This window comes from Asparagus officinalis, chromosome 7 (genome assembly GCF_001876935.1).
Source record: "Asparagus officinalis chromosome 7, Aspof.V1, whole genome shotgun sequence".
Taxonomy (NCBI): domain Eukaryota; kingdom Viridiplantae; phylum Streptophyta; class Magnoliopsida; order Asparagales; family Asparagaceae; genus Asparagus; species Asparagus officinalis.
Window position 1 is genome coordinate 145,699,550 of NC_033800.1, and position 19,170 is coordinate 145,718,719.

Genomic DNA, 19,170 nt, shown 5'->3' on the forward strand with positions numbered 1-19,170 from the left:
TTTTATGCGCTCAAATACCGTAACTTGGTGAGCTTCTCTTCCATTGAGATATTCTTCTGATTTCACGGTTTCATTCAATTTGACACTAAATTTTTTTTTTGTCAGGCGAAATCCGTTCCTTTGGCTATCGATGGAGAGGTCACTGCCAATGGCACCAAGGAGTGAGTTATGATCAAGGAAGGTGGAGGACTAACCGAATAAATGAGATATCAAGTCTTATTGCATAAGTAGTACCTCCGAGCAGAGTAGGTTTGTTTTCTGAATGTAAGGTTAGCCGTCAGGCTAGAATGCCTGTTTATGTTGCAAGACAATGCTGTCGCTTTGTTTCATAAATATCTGGTAATGAAATTGAGTTTTATGCTCGTTTGTGGGTTTGATGTTTTGGAAGTATTTTTGCTAATCAGTGGTAAGTGTAATTTCCTTTGGTAGAACTTTTATCTTCTCTCAAAGCAGGCTCTTTATATACTTACTCTAATCAGTGGTGTGTTCAGCATTACAAGTAAGGATATCCATTTGCTTGTACAAGTACAAAGCAAAGTTTGCTACTACTGGATTTTATGTTTACAGGAAACAGCTTAATTACATGTTTCTATGATGTTAAACAAAATATGGCGAGTCTTTTTTTTCCTGTTTTTCTTTTTCTTTGTTCTTTTTTTGGGTTGAGAAACTATTGCTTTTGAATGGTGGAATTATATTTTTGACTAGCGCATAGTGTAGAAATGGCCAGGGATTCAAAGGGTAGAGATTGCCGGTCGGACCCGGGTCGACCGCGTTCGTTGCACAAGACTTACTGGGGCGTCAGGATTGGTGCGGTCGACCGCGGCGATCAACCGCAGAAGTTTCTGTTCTGTGGCGCGGTCGACCGCCGCGCGTCGACCGCCAGAAAGTCTCTGGACCTTGGGCCTGTTCTGGAGTGTGGGCGGTCGACCGTGGCCGTCGACCGCGACTGATCGCAGTCGACCGCCGTAGCGATTTTGGGCTGGGTCTGTTTTCAGACCCGTTTCGTTTGGGTTCCCTATATATACCAAATGTGGGTTTCTAGGTTTTGGTAAGAGCAAGGAGATTTGAGCAGATTGAGAGGGTTTTCTTTGGGCTTCTATTCTACGAGCAATTAGAGAGATTGAGAGTTGATTTGTTGAGGGTTTATGAGAGATTTGTAACCCTAGTTTGTTCCTCTTGATTTCTAATAGTGAAAACTCCCCCCTCCTTGCCCCGTGGACGTAGGCATCTCGCCGAACCACGTAAAAGCTGGTGTTTGATTGTTTGTGCTCTTGTTGGTGTGTTGGTTTATCTCTTTCGACTATTTGGTTGGATCTCGGCATAGGGGTTTCTCCCCAACAAGTGGTATCAGAGCTGCGGGCAACGCTTGGGCTTTTTAGAGGTGTAGATCAGTTGGGAAGTTCATCTAGAGCTTCGATTGGTGATAAAGATTGGATCTTTATGGTAAAGTTTCTATCTTTTTCAAGTTGGATCTATTTCCTATTTGTTCCGCAATAGTTTGGGTGCTTTGAGATATATGGCCGGAAAAGATAAAAATGGGGAGAGTTTTTCTAGTGTGAAGGCCGTTCAAAGTTTGAATATACATTCTATGAAGATAGATGTGGAGAAGTTCGATGGCACAAATAATTTTGGACTTTAGCGATGCGAAGTCATGGATGTGCTAAATGCGCAAAATTTAGAAGATACGTTAGAGTTGGATGGGAAACCAGACAACATGGATGATAAGATTTGGAATAAAATGAATAGAACGGCGTGTGGTGTGATTATGTCTTGTCTTACCCAAGATCTAAAATATGATGTGATGAATGAGACTTCGACAAAGAAGATTTGGGAGGTAGAGCGTCGAAAATCATTTGCATTTGAAGAGGATGCTTTATCGCTTCCAATTGAAAAAGGAGACATCCATTAGTGATCACATGAACCACTAAACGAAGCTACTTACAGATTTGGCGAATGTAGATGTCATTGTTGAAGATGAGGATAAAACATTGTTGTTATTGAGTTCCTTACCCGACGAGGAATATGAGACCTTCGTCCTCACTCTTATTAATGGGAAGGCATCTCTTTCGTATAATGAGGTCACCGCAGCTCTTGTGAATTATCAACTTCGTAAGAAGGACAATGAGACTTCCATTGAGCCGGTTGCGGGGGTATTGGTTGCAAGAGCTAGAAGTCCAAACCGTGGTAGGAGGTCGCAGTCTAGAAGGGGGCATCCTGCAATTGGTAGGAATCAGTGTGCCTTTTGTAGAGAGGATGGACATTGGAAAGCCGAATGCCCAAAATTACAAGCCGTGAAGAATAAGGGGAAAGCTGTTCAAGCTTCAGAGGTGACAAGCCGTGGAATAAGGGGAAAGCTGTTCAAGCTTCAGAGGTGAATGTTGCCAAGGCTAGTGGTGACGTTTCAGATTCAGATTCTTCGGGCTATTCATGCCCAGCTCTTCCGTCAGTTGGTGTTGCCGACTCCACCGAGTGGATGTTGGATTCAGGTACTACTTATCACATATGCCCTAGGAGAGATTGGTTCTCCAGCTTTCAGGAGTTGGAAAGAGGGGATGCTGTTCTTATGGGTAATGATCACAGATGTCCTATTGGTGGTATTGGTACCGTTCGGATTAGGACGAGTGACGGGATGGTTCGGAAGTTGGTTGATGTGAGGTTTGTTTCTCAACTGAGGAAGAACATCATTTCACTTGGGGTATTGGAGGCAGCAGGCTATAGGGTGACCTTGGCGGATTCTCGCTTGAAGGTCACATCGGGGTCCATGATTGTGATGAAGGGCGTCAGGAGGAGTAACTTGTACTATCTACTCGGGAGCACGGTGATTGATAGAGCGCTGACGACTTCTTTGGCTAGACTGTGGCATTGTTTGGTACTGGGATATATTATTGGTTATGTCGTGCACAGATTGTTGAGGAGTGCTATGACCTGCAGATTGAAGTCCTGTGAGCACATTGGGATGAGCGAGGAGACCGAGGTGGAGTTCAGCACTTCTATCCACCGATCGAGGGGTCTTATTGGAGGTGTTCAGTCAGGTATTAGGGGACCTTTCATGTATGCATCATTGGGAGGTAATTGTTATTTTGTTTCCTATGTTGAGGATTGTACTAGGCATATATGGGTTGCAACCAAGTCCCGTTGGTCTGAAGTCCTAGTAGTCCGTAACAGTTGGAGAAGGTGTATTGGCAGAAAGGTTACCCGTCATACTAGTTCTAGTAGGGGTTCTTTCTTGCATTGGTGCCGAGCTCATGGCAGTTAAAGACACTTCAGAGGAGAGGAGACAGTGGGGCGACGTGATGAGATGGCGGATTTAGTGGGCCGTTCTTTTCTGGAGGAGGATCGGCGTTGGTTGTCGAGCAGTGGATTTGATATTCAGGCTTCGACACGATTGGGCTATCTTATAAGGTTGCCGACTGCTGCGTGTAGAGTTGTTAGATCTGGTGAAGCTGTTTCAGATTTTGGTCGGCGTCGGATATTTAGCTACCCAGCACTTGGTCACATCGTTGATGTGAGATTGGATCCGATTACGCATTTGTGATTCAGGAGTTCATTCGGCTATCAGTTGGGAGCTTCTGAGTTTGGTATGAGCAGGTTTGTCACTTTAGACTTTTGGCAGGTAGAGAGTATTGATTAGATCAGAGGGATACCGCAGCAGGTGGAGGTTGATGCTACTCCACATCGGGTGGAGTTTATTCCACATACTCCAGGTCATTTTGCATTAGTTGGGATTCCGGCTGAGGTGACACAGTTTGGGGATCAGATTGTTCAGGATGCAGATGACGAGTTGGTAGATCCGTGTGTAGCTGGTGGATATAGCTTGGATATGGCCATTGGTTCACCTCAGGTGGAGGTGTTTGGATCGTTTCAGTATGGAGTCGTTGGTGATGCTATCAGTCGCGCATTGGATGTTGGTATTGGTGAAGAGTTGAAGACTCTTCTTTTGCATTAAGGGTCTTTGGAGGCCATTGGGTGAACTACGTGAAGGCTTGATTCCTTGGAGATGATACGTAGGCAGTCAGTTATGATGCAGCCGATTTGGTGAGTAGACACAGTTATTTTGGGGTGAGTGTTCACACTCTCGTTTGGGTCTCGACATGTTGTGGATGGGGTCCGTTGTCATGAGTCCGTTTCAGTTTGGAACAAGCGAGGCATTGGTTTGGTTGATGTCGGCTCAGTTTGGAAGAATCTTCGCCGATGTGGAGATTTGTAAAAATGGCAGGATTCAGGCAGACAGATTGGCGGTCGACCGCGACGGTCGATCGCGTTCGTGCACAGGAGGCTCTGGGCGTTTGGATCAGTGGCGGTCGACCGCAGAAGTTTCTGTTTTCGGGGCGGTCGACTGCCGCGGTCAACCGCAGGAGTTTCTGTGGAGTGTGGGCGGTTGACCGTGGCGGTCGACCGCGATGGATTGCGGTCGACCGCCGTAGCGGTTTTGGGCTGGGTCTGTTTTCCAGACCCGTTTCATTTGGGTTTTCTATAAATATCCAAACTCGATTCTAGGGTTTGTAAGGCAAGGGTTTTGAGCTGTTGGAAGGGGTTTTCTTTGGGCTTCTATTCTAGGAGCAATTGGAGAGATTGAGAGTTGATTTGTTGAGGGTTTATGAGAGATTTGTAACACTAGTTTGTTCCTCTTGATTTCTAATAGTGAAACCCCCCTCCTTGCCCCGTGGACGTAGGCATCTCGCCGAACCACGTAAAAGCTAGTGTTTGATTGTTTGTGCTCTTGTTGGTGTGTTGGTTTATCTCTTTCGGCTATTTGGTTGGATCTCGGCATAAGGGGTTTCTCCCCAACACATAGTTTAGAAAATGAGTTTGGTCATTCCAACCCTCTCATAGCAATGCAACCTTTCACGTAGTGAGGCTTGGAATTTGATTGATAGAGAAACTTCTTCTAATTTATCAAATATTTTTCTATTCTCTCCTTACATAACCTACACTTATACTGTACATGACATAAATAAGGTTCAATGCGATTATTATTTAGAAATGTTAGGGACGCACCCACAACCACAATCCCAACCACACCTCTACTCTCTCTATAGTGCATTGGGACCCACATGAAATTTTAAAAATAAAATTTCATGTGGGTCCCAATGCACTATTATATATATATATATATATATCATACTCCCTTTAAAAGTATGATTTTAGAAAAATCTTTTCATGGTCATTATTGTAGGGATTTTTAGATCTCACAAAAACTAAAAAAAAAAACACCAAACACAACAAATAAAATCACACAAGATTTAACATGGAAAACCCTCAACAGGGAAAAATCACGGGATCAAAATTAATCCACTATCACCTCCAAATTACAATCTTTTGCACGGACAAAGACTGTCAAACTCTTTCACACACACACACACACTCTCTCTCTCTCTCTCTCTCTCTCTCTCTCTCTCTCTCTCTCTCTCTCTCTTTCTCTCTCTTCTCTCTCTCTCCACTTCTTCTTCTTCTTCTTCTAGTTTTTCCTCTAACAAATAGAAGGACATATATAGAGTCTGTCCATCCGGCCGAGCAAAAAAAGGGCCCGGACCCGCCCAGGATATCCCGGGCCAGGTTCCGGGCTGGCCCGGATTTTTTCCCTTTTTTTTAAAATTTTGTAGATTTTATTTAAATTTTAAATTATAAAAAAAGACAAGAAAAATAATAAAAAATAATAATTTTGTTAATCACTTAAAATGATATAAATTACAAATAAAAAATGATAAAAACAAATTCTTTATTAATAATTAATAAATCATTTACAAATTACAAGTACAAATTTATTTTGGAATTAATCGCATCACAATAGATAAGTAAATCCCAACTAAGTTCGCACCTACTCACCTATATCACTATCATTTGCAACTATTTCCAAAATAATTCTTTACAAATTTTAAGCTAAGATATAAAAACTACAATCTATTCTTTATATCTATCTGCTAGTCCCAATTCTTCAAATTTATCTTCAATTCCAGCCATCCGATCGATGCCTTGCGTTCGCTTCTCGTACCTCCACCAATCTTGTAAGCACATCACCGCTTGTACAGTATACGGATCCAAGCATGTCCTGTGATCGTCGATCAAACGACCTGCTGTGCTGAAGGCGGATTCCGAAGCTACCGTCGAAACCTGCACTGTTAGTAAGTCACGAACCATGGTGGAAAGTATAGGATATGAAACTGATCCATATACTTTCCACCATTGCAAAATATCTAAAGCATTTCCTTGACATCTAACTAAAGAAGCAGAAAAATATTCATCTATTTCAGAAACCTCCAATGATGACGATCCAAGTCCAGATCCACCAGTTAGCTCAGCTACCATTGCATACCTATCAAAACTTACACTTTTACCTCGGGATGAGCTCGAAGAAACCGAAGCTGTAGACTGTTGTGTAGCTACACCATGTCTAGCTGCATACTCATCATATAAGGTTTGAAAATAATTTCTAATAACCAAATGATGAGTAGTAGCAGTAAGGGTGGTTCCATCATCTAAGTCTATAATCTGATTAACATACAAGGATTGTAACAAACTTCGAATGCCAATATCCTTCAAGCATGGATCAATAAGAACCCCAAACCAAAAATATGAGGAATAGGCCTAAAGTACTTATTAAATTTGCTCTCCATTTGAAAAATCATAGATCCAAAAGTCTCATCCATACGATATTTCCCAAAAAAAATTTGAATATTTAAAATTTGTAAAGCAGCTAAAGTAATGGTTGGATAATAACAGCCAGATAATAACATTGTAGCATCATAAAAAACTTGTAACATTTCATTTAAATTACATATAACTGTCCATTCATCTTCAGTTATTCCATAAGTGCTACCAGAACTAGAACTAGAAGCATAATAGTTTATAAAATCAGTTATAATGTCTTTATATTCTATTGCTACACTTAACATTGCATATGTGGAATTCCACCTATGGTCAACATCTTTTGGAATTAGTCTAGGCTTTACATTTTTTCTTTTACAAAATTGTTTCCATCTTTTAAGTCTTTGTTCAGAAGCATTATGCATGTAAGCAACTGTTCTAACCTTTTCTATCATGGGTTTAATTTCAGTAAATACACTTTGAACAATTAAATTTAAAATATGACAGATACACCTAATATGAAAAAGATCACCATGACATGGCAATGATAAAGTTGATCTGATAAAATCAACAGCTACATTGTTATTACTTGCATTATCTAGTGAAAGAGAAAATATTATTTCTAAAATTTCTAATTTCATAAGTTCTTCAATTATTAAATTTACAACATTAAATACCAGTATGTGACTCTTCTATTGCAATAAAAGAAACAACTCTTTTAAACATTTGTCAATTTTCATCAATCCAGTGTGCTGTGATACATAAATATCCAGTTTGTGCTCTAGATGTCCAAATATCAGAAGTTAAAGAAAATTTATAGTTTAAATTTTTAAAATAAGAAATTATTTTTCCTTGTTCCTCCTGATAATATTTTAAAATATCACGTTGACAGGTTTGACGAGAAATTTTTTTAAATGCAGGATAAAAACCATCTCTAAACATATCTTCAAATTCATCATCTTCTACTAATTTAAAAGGAAGGTTTTTAAGAATGATAAACCTGATTACGCATTTCCTGGCTCTGGCAGCGTCATAGTTCCAACTACCGAGACTACCAGAAGAGGAGGATTGAGAAATCATAGATTGTCGGATATCACCTTGAGGAGTCTGGCCTTTGTTGTGTTTATCTAAATGGCGTTTGAGGTGGTTGGTGCCGCTCTTATGATGAGCTTGAAAAATCTTGCCGCACAACGCACACTTAGCCTTCTGAGTGAGGATCCTACCGTGTTCATCCTTGGTGACGTCGATCTTCTCGTAAAAATTTCACACATCGGATCTTGGCCTTTTAGGAGCTCTTGGTGTAGATTCGTCGCCACCGGATTCGGGATTAACTTCGGTAGGAGTAGACCCAGTAGGACTCATTTCAGGATCGGGAGATAGGTTTTGCTCTTCATAACCAGATCCGTAAGCCATTTGATGAAAGAATTAGAAAGTATAAATAAGAGAGTATAAGAGAGAGTATAAGAGTATAAGAGAGAAGTAGATGAGTTTTGGTGTGAAGAAAACAAATGAAACCCCCCCTCTATTTATAGAACCAGCCCCCTAAGCAAATGACCAAAATAACCTCACAAAATAGCCGTTTTTTGACCGTTTTTGGGGACAAAACGGTCAAACGGTCGTTTATGGCCGTTGACGGCCCGGACCCGGGCCTAGAACCCGGCCTGGTTCGAATTTCCGGGCCGAGGCCGGGCCAGGGCCGGCGGGCTTTTTGGACAGGCCTAGACATATATAGGAAAACCAAAACCCCAAGTCCTTCTTCACGAACGATGAAAGCAGCTTTTGTTGTGAGGTTGCATGGAAAGATGCGCCAGAGTCGATGACCCATGCATCACTTTTGTCTTCGAGGGATAGGAGAAGCGCATCCGAATCCGTCTCGTGCATAAGATTGGCTACACCGTCAGCCTGATCATCCTCTGCTGATGCTGGAACAGAAGCTCTGTAGTCCTGTGCAAAATGATCATTCTTTCCACATCTGAAGCACTTCCCTTCACTGTAACCATTCGGGTCCGGCCCTTTAGATTTCCCTTTGGACTTTGATCAACCTTGTCGTCCCCTACCCTTCTTCTGCGCACACCCTCGTGTCATCGACATGCAAAGCACTCCCACTGCTAGAGGGCTTAACTCCTGAGACTTTGACGCGAGATTCTTCATCCAGAATTCCCCAATCAAGGTGTCGAGCTTCATCTTATTATTGCCATTGACGTTACTCACCGCCATAACCATATTCTACCATGAATCTGGTAGATAAGAAAGTAGCAGAAAAGCTTGGATCTTATTGTCGAACTTGAGATCCACTGCAGCAAGTTGTTGCACCACAGCCTGTAATTCGTTGAAGAAGTCCGCTACGTGAGCTCCTTGCTGCATCTTTAGATTGAATAGCTTCTTCATCAGGTACACCTTATTTGAGGCAGACGACTTCTCATACAGCGCCTCCAAGGCCTCAATCAACTCCTTGGTGGTGGTTGCATGCGAAACGTTGTAAATCACATGATGGTGAAGGTTGAGCCTGATGATGGCAAGTGCTTTACGATCGAGCATCTTCCACTTATCGTCGTCCATCTTCTCAGGTTTCCCCGCCTCTCCTTGGAGGGGTAGGAAGAGATCCTTCTGGCACAAATAGTCTTATATCTGCATCCTCCAATACCTAAAATTTTGGCCGCCGAACTTCTCAATCCGAAGCATGTTGTCTTCAACTGTAGATCCCATGGCGAAAGATTCCGTTTTTCCTGAACGATATGCTCTGATACCACTTGTTAGGATACACGCCAACAAGAACGCCTCAAACGAAGACGCAAAACACACCCAAACAATCTTAGAATCACAAAATAAAACCAGCAAACACGAATTTAATCACAGTACTCACAGATATAACGTGGTTCACTCTTACGGAGCTACTCCACGGTGCAACGACGACGCCCAATTCCTTTATGTTCCTTTCGAGGTTACAAAAGAAAAAGATAAAAGAGAACACCCTCTCTTGATACTCTCCAAGAATTCTCTCTCTGCTACTGAGATACCTTACAAATCAAACTTAGAGGGGTATTTATAAGTTTTCTCATGAGGGTAGGTAAACACTGTAGCAGGGATAGGTGAACACTATTTGGGGATATGTGAACACTGTAGCGGGGGTAGGTGAGAAGGCTATCACAGCCCAACGTTGTCAACATCTTTAATCCTCAGGCAAAGAGAGGACATTTTTTTACTAAAAGACCTGGTGAAAGAGTCAAAATTTTCACTCTGCAACAATAGAACTGCAAGGGCTCTATCCATAATTTACCCAAAACAATTTCACAAAGTATTTAGGTTACCAGGATTTATTCAAATTTCCAAGAACAAGAACCAGAATCACATTAAATTAAAAAAAAAAGAATGTTCTCACTTCTCAAAGTTACTACTGATTAAAGGCAACAGATAACATAACAAAACAAACTTTACTCACTTCTTCAAAGTTACTGCTGATTAAAGACAACAGATACATAAGACACAGGTCCAGGTACTGAAACGCTTAACAAGAGTTACTACTGATGAACGCTTAAATAAAAGTTACTACTGATTAACACTAAACAAGGTTAACATAAATGAACAAAAATAGACATACTAGCCAAACATAGTTTTTCCATAGACCAAGGTTTTGCCGAAAGCTCCACTGCAGCCAGCGAACAGTCTTGTTCTCAATTATGAACAATGGCCCCTTAAGAACTAGATTCCTGAAACAAAAGAAATAATACCATTATTACCCAAAGAAACTACAAGAAATTTGTAAAAGAGTTAATTAGAGAACATATAGAAGCGAGGAAAGCTTACATTTTTAGGCTTGTCTCAGCCGATACTTCAAACGCCTCAAATCAACGGCATGTCATCAAAGCTCCAGAGGTTAACAGCGTCCGAACCATCCTGGGCAAAGAAGCCATCGAAGGAGTCATCTAAACTCACTTGAACATCAGGACATTGAAGAAACTTTATATAGGGCTCATAAGCAGAAAGCTCCTCAGAGAGCTTCATAGCTGCAGTCTGATTAGCTGAAACTCCTTCCACAAAACTGTTCTTCAGATTCTTCTGTGGATTACCATTGTCATATTCTAAAATCCCAGATTCATTTTCTTCAGTTAAAGTAGCAGGAGCAAATGAAGTGATCTCTGGTGTCTTGCTGATCTCATTTCCGTAACCAAAATCAGAAAACTCCAAGCAGTTGCTCCCCTGATCAGACTGGAAATTCGAAGAATTTGTGTTTTCCTCCAAGAAACCAAAAGTAGAGTAAAACTCGGGATCGAGATGGAAGTCAGGATTCATGGAAAACTCAGGGATAGGAGCTTTAAATGATGTGAGTTTTGGTGTTGGTTCATCCTCGGGAAAATTGACTTTAGCTTTTTTGCCTCGGATTTTACGAGCTTCAGCATCGTAAGCACGAGCAGCTTCTTCAGCAGTGCTGAATGTTCCTAGCCAAACTCGAACTCCTTTGCGAGGGTCCCTGATCTCTGCAGCCCATTTTCCCCATGGACGCTGACGAATGCCTCTGTACTGGTTCTTCCTCTTTCTCTTTGCAGATTTCTCTGCATCCCCCTTGAGCTCAACAGGCTTTAGAGATTCTATCCAAGCATAAAAGAAATTGCAATCAACTAATCTCTCTAATGCTTAAATCCTAGAATATTTGATAACCTACTAAGAAAAGGGATAAGAAAGAATAAACAAAATCAAAAAAGTGCAACTGGACTAACTAAAAAGGAAATCAAAAGGCTTCATCATCATCATTTAAAAAAAAAATGTCTTGGCCATCTCCCATCAAATGAGTCGATCTTAATTCAGTAAAAGCACGCAACTTCTTAAATAGCCTACAATGAACAAAGAACAGCTAATCTTCTGCAATTTATGCCCCTATCATAATAATTAATCAATAGTAATAAAAAATTAAGACGAGTAAAATAATTAATTTCTGCGTACTTTCACCTGCTCTAATGCTTTTTAGGCCTTTTTAGGCCTCATCTTTAAATAACCGTTTTCCCAATTAAGAACACAAACCAACAGAATAAATAATCAACCAAACAAAAAACGTTCGATCTATAATACTATTACAATACTCCCACCAAATAGAACCCAACATAAAAATAGAACAAATTGAGGAAAGAAACCCCATCCAATCCCCAAACTAACAGATACCCATTTTTAAAAAAACCCCCAAAATTAAACAGAAAAAACCACCAAAATCCAATCTTTACAACAATTCAACTAACTAAACCAATAGAAAAATAAAAAAAACAAGGACAAAGAATACATTGATACTCAACATTGAACTCAGGAGGCCCGTCGAAAAGGCGAAAACTAATTCCAATCATACATATCTACAACAGTATCAAAGCTTTCTCAAGTAGCCGCATTATAGATCTACAATTTAAACAATGCAACATTCATTCATCGATCATTTTGCAATTTATATCCCTATCACAATAAGTAAACAAAGATAAGTCAAAAAAAAAAAAAGATGTTACCTTCTTAAAGTCAATTCCTGCTAACTTTTATCTATCGCAATCAGTTTAGGCCTATGTAAAGATTTTAGTATCAGTAAAGATTTTCCCAATCCACTAAAGAATAACAAAACCTATAGCAAATACCCATTTTCAAAAAACCCATAATCAACCAGAAAACCCACCAAAATTCAACAAAGATAGCTAATAAAATAAAAAATAAAAAAAAAAGAAAAGGGTCTCTATATGTACCTTTAACAGTAGCTGGCTTTGTAGGGTAAGACAAAAGCTTAACATCAAACGCTTCCATCTCATCAAGCTCAGGATCCTTAAACTTTTCAAAATCGGCTTCAAAAATAGCATCAGCGTCGTCGTCATCCTCAATCTCCACCGTCGACGATTTTGGCGCCATCTTCTCGGGCCACAGGTCGCCGGCGGTCACCGTCTTAGGCCCATCAGGCGGCTTTGGGAAGTCGGAGATGATTGAGCCTCCGCACATTCTGCTGGGTTTCTGCAGAAGAGGGCCCCTCCCTTTTTGTGAAAACCTGCCAAAAAAAGGGAAAAGGTGGAAGCTTTGAGGCGGAGGTGGAGACTGTGAAGGGGGGGTTTTTATAGTAGCGAGGGGAGAAAGAGTTAAAAAGACAGCAGTGTGGTTGTTGGAGGCAACGAGAGAGAGAAAAAAGTTGGGGGGTGGAGGGAAAATCGTTTTCTTTTGGAAAGTAAGGAAATTAATAAGCGAGATAACTAGTGATGATAATTTGGAGAATCCAAATTGTTTTCCTGGGATAATAATTTCTTGGTGTGTAAACTCCTGTCCCTAATAATTTTGAAGTTTTAGGACTCCAAATTCTTTTTTTTTAAAAATTATAACAACTAAATGCATCTAAAAAAATATTAATTACGGTGCAATCTGCATCCGATCTAGTTAGATTTAGTTTACATATTTGCTGCGCAGATAGCGCATTATTAAAATTAAAAAACGGAGACAACATGCGCTAAAAGAGTGTTTGGTTCAATTTCTATAAATTATAGGAAATGTTTTCTACCCAAAATATGATTTCCTTATATTTCTTAAAAAAATTATAAGAAAAGTTTTGAGAAGTCAAAAAGTACCAATTTTTTTTAAAATTTGCTTGTTTGGTTCAAAACAAGAAAATGACTCACAACTTTATAGAAAATAGCAAGGTTTCCTATAATTTATAGAAATTGAACCAAACATCTCCTAAATTTATAGAAAAGTGTTAACTTTAAATAAAAGTGTCAATGTGGTGTCAGATTTCTGAGTGATTCCCCTCCATTTTGAGAGTAAATCGATTTCTGTAATTTTTTTTGAATCAAACACAGTTCACGGATATCTATAGAAAATTTTTAATTACAGAATTACCATCATCAGACATTTTAAAAAAAAAACTTTTCTATAAAATTGTCCAACCAAACACACACCCTGAAACTCGTTTAGGGGGACGACGCTTAATTTGCTCACGGTCTTCATCCCCTCCGACGAAACCGTCGTGACACGTGCTGGCCACGCTCGCTAGTAAGCGGGGTCTGAGAAGCTGGGTATCGTAACGTGTTGCCCTCGGTCGGAACCGAGACAGATTTCTTTTTTTGGCGATACTTCCTTTATGACGTGTCCAGGGTATGCACGGGTTCATCGTGTCCTGTTTTGTTCACTTTATTAATTAATATAACGTTCGGGTAATTATGCACGTATTCAGCATGTCTTTTTGGTTCGCTTATTATTGGATTCGGATCCTCTCCACTACAACAAAAATAGTAGAGAGACCACTACATAATCACAGCCATTGATTATCTAGTTGATGGTTATGATTTTTTTCTTTTAGTGCAAATTATACATAATCACAGCCATTGATTATCTAGTTGATGGTTATGATTTTTTTCTTTTAGTGCAAATTAGGAATGAGTGCAATACACGGGGGTATGGTAAGTGTTAGATTTAGATTGTATCATAACCGCCTATTAAATAATCAACGCTTGAGATTAAAAGTAGTGGTCTCTCCACTACTTTTTTGTAGTGAAGAGGATCCAAATCCCTTATTATTACAGGAGACGCGTGCGCAACATGTTTTTAGTAACCAGAGAAGTAGAGAATGCTTTTTATGCACACGAAAAATTACATTGGTTTTTTCTCCCAGCTTTAACTATAATCAGAATTATCTTTGCAATTATACCCAAGTATAAGTATACACCAAGTCCAAGTGTGATTAAAACATGAATACATTGCTAGGTATAGGCTAGACAAACTTCGATTAATTATGATATAATCTTAGTCAGTCCAAATTCTTTTTTTTCTGTCACTTTACATAACTGTGACATCACACTTTAGTTAGTCCCACGGACTAGTGTGGAGAAATATTAGTGGTTTAAATAGAGAAGTCCAAGACCTAAAAACAACTAGTGCTAATATTTTGGTAGTGAAATTTAGCCAACATCGAGTTGCTCTTGATAACTATTGGACCATTGAAGTACTTGTAGCGTGTCGCATCATTTTGTATCAAGACATTCTTTTCTTTTTTATGACACCCCCCTTTATTGAGGTACTTTCATATTCTGTTCCTGTGCACCCACTAATAATTCATACAAGCAAGAACAGTGTGTTTTCATTTGCTAATATAACTAGTATGAATAAATGACATTTGTAATGGACACAATCACTATATATAAGCACATTGGGTTGTCACATGTGCTACATTACTCAGTTATAGTGTTGTAATCAGTCCATCTCAGTTGCATTTAGAAAAACTCTCTTTTTTTTATTACAGGGACCTGCGCGTTTCATTTGCAATACCAAGGTACTATATTAAGTGACTTAGAAAATGATTAATGAGTTATTATTGGGACCTATTTTCTCCAAACTGAACTCATTACCTAACCCTAAGGAGTAGACCCCTGTCTTAGGACGGTCTCTTCTAGAATTTCACTGACTCGTGAACCTTAATTGGTTTAATTTCTTCTCGCTCACACCAAATTGGTCAAATTCCTTGAAAGTAAGTCATACAAATTATCTCATTGATGGATGACCCAAGAAACTTTGCGTATTCTAGACCTGATCGTTAATGGAATAATGGTGCGTTTCCTCGCTACGTTTGGGTACTACGGATTTGCAAATCAATCCATCTTGCTGCCATGAATCCTAAACAGAAGATCGTCATAGCTGCATATGTATTAGAAAAGATGAAGTGTTTTGATGGCAAATAGGCGACGCATCAAATACTACACGATTTATTCTGATAACATACATGCATGCGAATTACTTCATAACGCGAATGCAAATACAATCGACGAATCGTATGTCGACATGTTGTACATATGTTCTCAGATAACAGAAAAGGGTGTGCAACATTCTGCAAATACAACTTGTCACTTTCTCTATATACAATGTGCCTTCTGAATCACACGCTGTGCATCAGCTACCAATGACGCTGGATCACAAGCTTCGTAAGAAACGTTATGTAAGGCTTCGACACGAAATCATTGGGAAAAGATGAGAGAAGCTTGAGGGCTACAAAAAGCTCCCAGAAGTAATGAGTATCAAAGCTGGGTAGAATTTGTAGTTTATGTTTCTGCCATGCAAATTGGATGTAAATCTGGAAATTGGTCAGATTGTCCCAGAGAGTAATCGCAGGGCCTGCATCTATAAATGAAGTGCATGGGTGAATCATATACAACATATTTCTACATAAAATGTGTGCCGTGAAGGTATCTGTCACGACCCCAAATTCCGAACCTAAAAGAAATATTGGAATCTGACTAAACCTGTGAAAAATCCTCCAAAAATATACATTCATCAAAAAACCATCAAAATAATCTCTTCATTGAACTTAAACCAACAATAAATATTCTCTATAATCCTGAAAGTCAACACTAATCCAATTAACTTGATAAAAATAATTATTCCTCAACTTGAAATAAACCTCAACTTAAAGGAAAGAATATTATTATTCCAAAAGTCAAAATTTATCAACTAAACATCAAAGACTTTATCAACCTTCATCTAGAAAACAATAGCAATCTTGAAGAATATTATTCTCTGCTCCATTCTAAGAAGTAAGAACTCATGAACCACCAACTCCACCTAATCCCGAGTCTCTGAAAAGAATGAATATAACACAATGAGTTCACAACTCAATAAGTGGATAAATTTATACATTAAACACTGGTTTTGCAAAACTAAAAATAAATTGACTTTATACGCAAAATACTAAAATAGTAAAAATTATAATGCAACATCTTTAAAATGTATAAATGCAATGGAAAAAAGCAGGCTACGTCTCAATGCGGTCAACACTTCATACTCCGGTTGATTTGGTAAACCCCACAATTATTAAGCCCGTGGTTCCGGGACGATGAGACCCAATTTTGGGCTCTTAGCGTTAAAATTAAAACCTCATAGAGGCACATTGAGCCCTGTTTTAATAGCTTGCTTATACCCGACATATACCGATATATTGACTTGAGATGCATATGTTTTAAAAAAAATAAACAAAGTTCATATAACCAAGTATGTTATACAAAATTGCCAAAGGCCAACCAATAGTGAAATCAATCAACTATGTATGCATCTCAACCTACTACTATATGAAAAGACAACAATTGATAAAGAAAAATAAGCATAAGTTTATACCAAATATCCATGAGCATCATAAAATCAAACCAATCAATAAATGACATGCCAGTAATCATACGAATGATATAATCCATCAGGAACAAATCCGAGTATACTTGATACAATTATCTATAAAAAAAATACGCAGCGCACAATGCATAAATTTACCACTCACACAAACCCGAAAGACAATCGAAAACCTCTCACAATGCCTCCTCGAAATCACTTGGAACTCCTACAAAATATATACAAATAACCATCAAAATTACCGTATAACTTAAGACCCGAATACCTATTAAAATAATCTTAGGATATTATCATACACCATTTAATTAACTATACTAAAATCAATCTACATACCCTATTGTACCCTATAACTACAGTTAAGCATTATATATAAGGTTTTAAATGTCGGTTATTGGGGATTTATCGGACGGTCAAAATTCTTATCGGATAGCGAAAATCGGGGATATATCGGGGATAAATAGTATTTATCGAAGTAATATACTAGCAAATAATAAACAAATATACTAGCAAATAATAAACAAACATAAGCTTGAAAAATAATATAATGTTAGTCAAAATGGAATAACAAACTAGCAAATAATAAGATAACATCAAGAATGAAGAACCATCTACGCATCTACATAATTATTGTTTAATCATGAGATTCATAAACTAACTTACTAAGTTGATATTTAGTAGTTATGAGCCATTATCAATATCCATAAACAAACATAAGCTAATCACCAATCAACCAAGTTCCAAAAGCAACAAATAGTTCATAATTTGTAAACATTCAAAGAACAAATCCAAAAATAAGTAAAAGCTCCCAAATCCTACTTATCGGCTGATAAAGCTGATATTTAGAGCCTACTTATCGGCCGATAAGTACCTTTATCGCCGATAACTCGTCGATAAACCTCAAAAAACGATAACCGATTAAAAATCCTACTTATCCTAGCGGGAAGCTCCCAAATCCGATAACTCGGCAATAATATCGGATTATCGGCCGATATTTAAAACCATGATTGCATACATAACAATTTTTATCATAGAATCAATATACTTATATGCTACGAATCATAATATCATGCATGAAGATAATAAAAGTAAGAGCAGTAATAATCTCTTGTGTTAGCCATGGCCATGGATTAAAATATCATGCATGGAGAGAAAAGTTAAATAAATAAATAAAATAAATAATTTATACCTTGATTAATATATCTCTATTTTTTCTTAAAAGCTTCCCATGGCCGAAAATCAAAACAAGGCTTCCTCTTTTCTTTTTTTTGTGTGCGCGTGCGGCGGAAAAGTGATGAGAAGGAAGAAGAGGCTGACGGCCGGGAATCAAAGAAGAAATAGATGGGGTGGTTTCCAGGTATTTATAAAGGTTTTTTTTTTTAAATCCTCTAACAAATTTTGCATAAAAGTCCTTTAACCTTTCCTTGTATATATATAACCAATAAAACCTAGAATTATTACACTACTTGCATAAAGGTGGACCTTTATAGTCTAATATTCATAATTAATATAACTAAACAAATAACTCGTGTAATTATTGAAGAAATTTGTAAAATGAAGTACTTATAATCAAGTGAAAATTCGGGTTATTACAATCTAGTTTCTAACTCCAAGTGCCCTACTTCTCCTTCGATATGGATTTCTCTAATCAACTTTTGTTTTTTTTCCCCTCCTGAATGCTTACAATTGGTCAAACTATACCAAACTCAATTATTGTTTAAATTTTCCCTTTATTTTATCCCGTAATTAGGGCCAAACTTACTTGTGCTCAAATCATTTATTGGGTCAGTTTAGCCCAATTCTGAAACATTTTTGGGGGCATACATCCTTAGAATTTTAGGATTCACTGTTAACCTTTGTTCATTTTAGCCGGTGTCGGTGATGGTAATCCTATATTTGAAGAACTAACTTCAAAGTCAAAGCCAAGATGAATCTTGGGGAGGTAATTTTCTTAATAAATTTGAATATTTTGGACTTCTCTCAGTCATTTACACATGCAGGCCCTTTAAAATGCCTTCAGATTTACTTAACAGCACTATGGCTTCTTATCAAGGGAAACAACATCATTGAAACCTAGTCGATGTCTACAGCCTTAAAAAAGGTATTTGATTAATTATTTTTCTAAAGGGCAGCCCTTTAAGGGAAAAACAAATGCTAAAAGAAAGAATAATTATACTATCAGCATACTGGAGCACCAAATCCTAATACTCACATTATTGCATGTGAATTTAAACTACATCTACAAATTTGGATCTGATCCCGCCCGTAAGATGTTGTATGATGTTCAAGACTTAAAACTTTGAGAAACAAATCAATGCATATAAGGATTCTGGATAGTAGTAATGTCAATACACATGTAGAACATATGATATATAGATTGTAAGCCCCTCAGTATCCCTCATGGATTAGCCTTATGTGCTATGCAGTTAATTGTTGTTTTATAAGAAAGAGGAGGACGAGGAGGGGGGGGGGGGG

The 19,170-nt window shown here is 38.4% G+C and overlaps 1 protein-coding gene, 1 long non-coding RNA gene and 1 pseudogene across 2 annotated transcripts in view; 1 reads left to right on the plus strand and 2 right to left on the minus strand.

Annotated features, from left to right (window-relative positions):
• LOC109849917 overlaps positions 1-362 on the plus strand; it is an 11,442-nt pseudogene extending 11,080 nt beyond the window's left edge.
• On the minus strand, positions 9,989-12,664 carry LOC109850109 (ethylene-responsive transcription factor 1-like). Its single transcript, XM_020420031.1, has 3 exons — positions 12,297-12,664; positions 10,390-11,171; positions 9,989-10,292 (listed from the first exon to the last, which is right to left on the minus strand). Exons 1-2 carry the CDS (start codon positions 12,541-12,543, stop codon positions 10,426-10,428), a joined length of 993 nt encoding a protein of 330 aa, XP_020275620.1. The 5' UTR covers positions 12,544-12,664; the 3' UTR covers positions 9,989-10,292; positions 10,390-10,425.
• LOC109848430 overlaps positions 15,918-19,170 on the minus strand; it is a 4,682-nt gene continuing 1,429 nt past the window's right edge. Inside the window, exons 3-4 of the long non-coding RNA XR_002248788.1 lie at positions 16,847-16,906; positions 15,918-16,154 (exon numbers count right to left, since the gene is read on the minus strand). This is a non-coding gene — a long non-coding RNA (uncharacterized LOC109848430). The remainder of the gene's footprint in view (positions 16,155-16,846; positions 16,907-19,170) is intronic.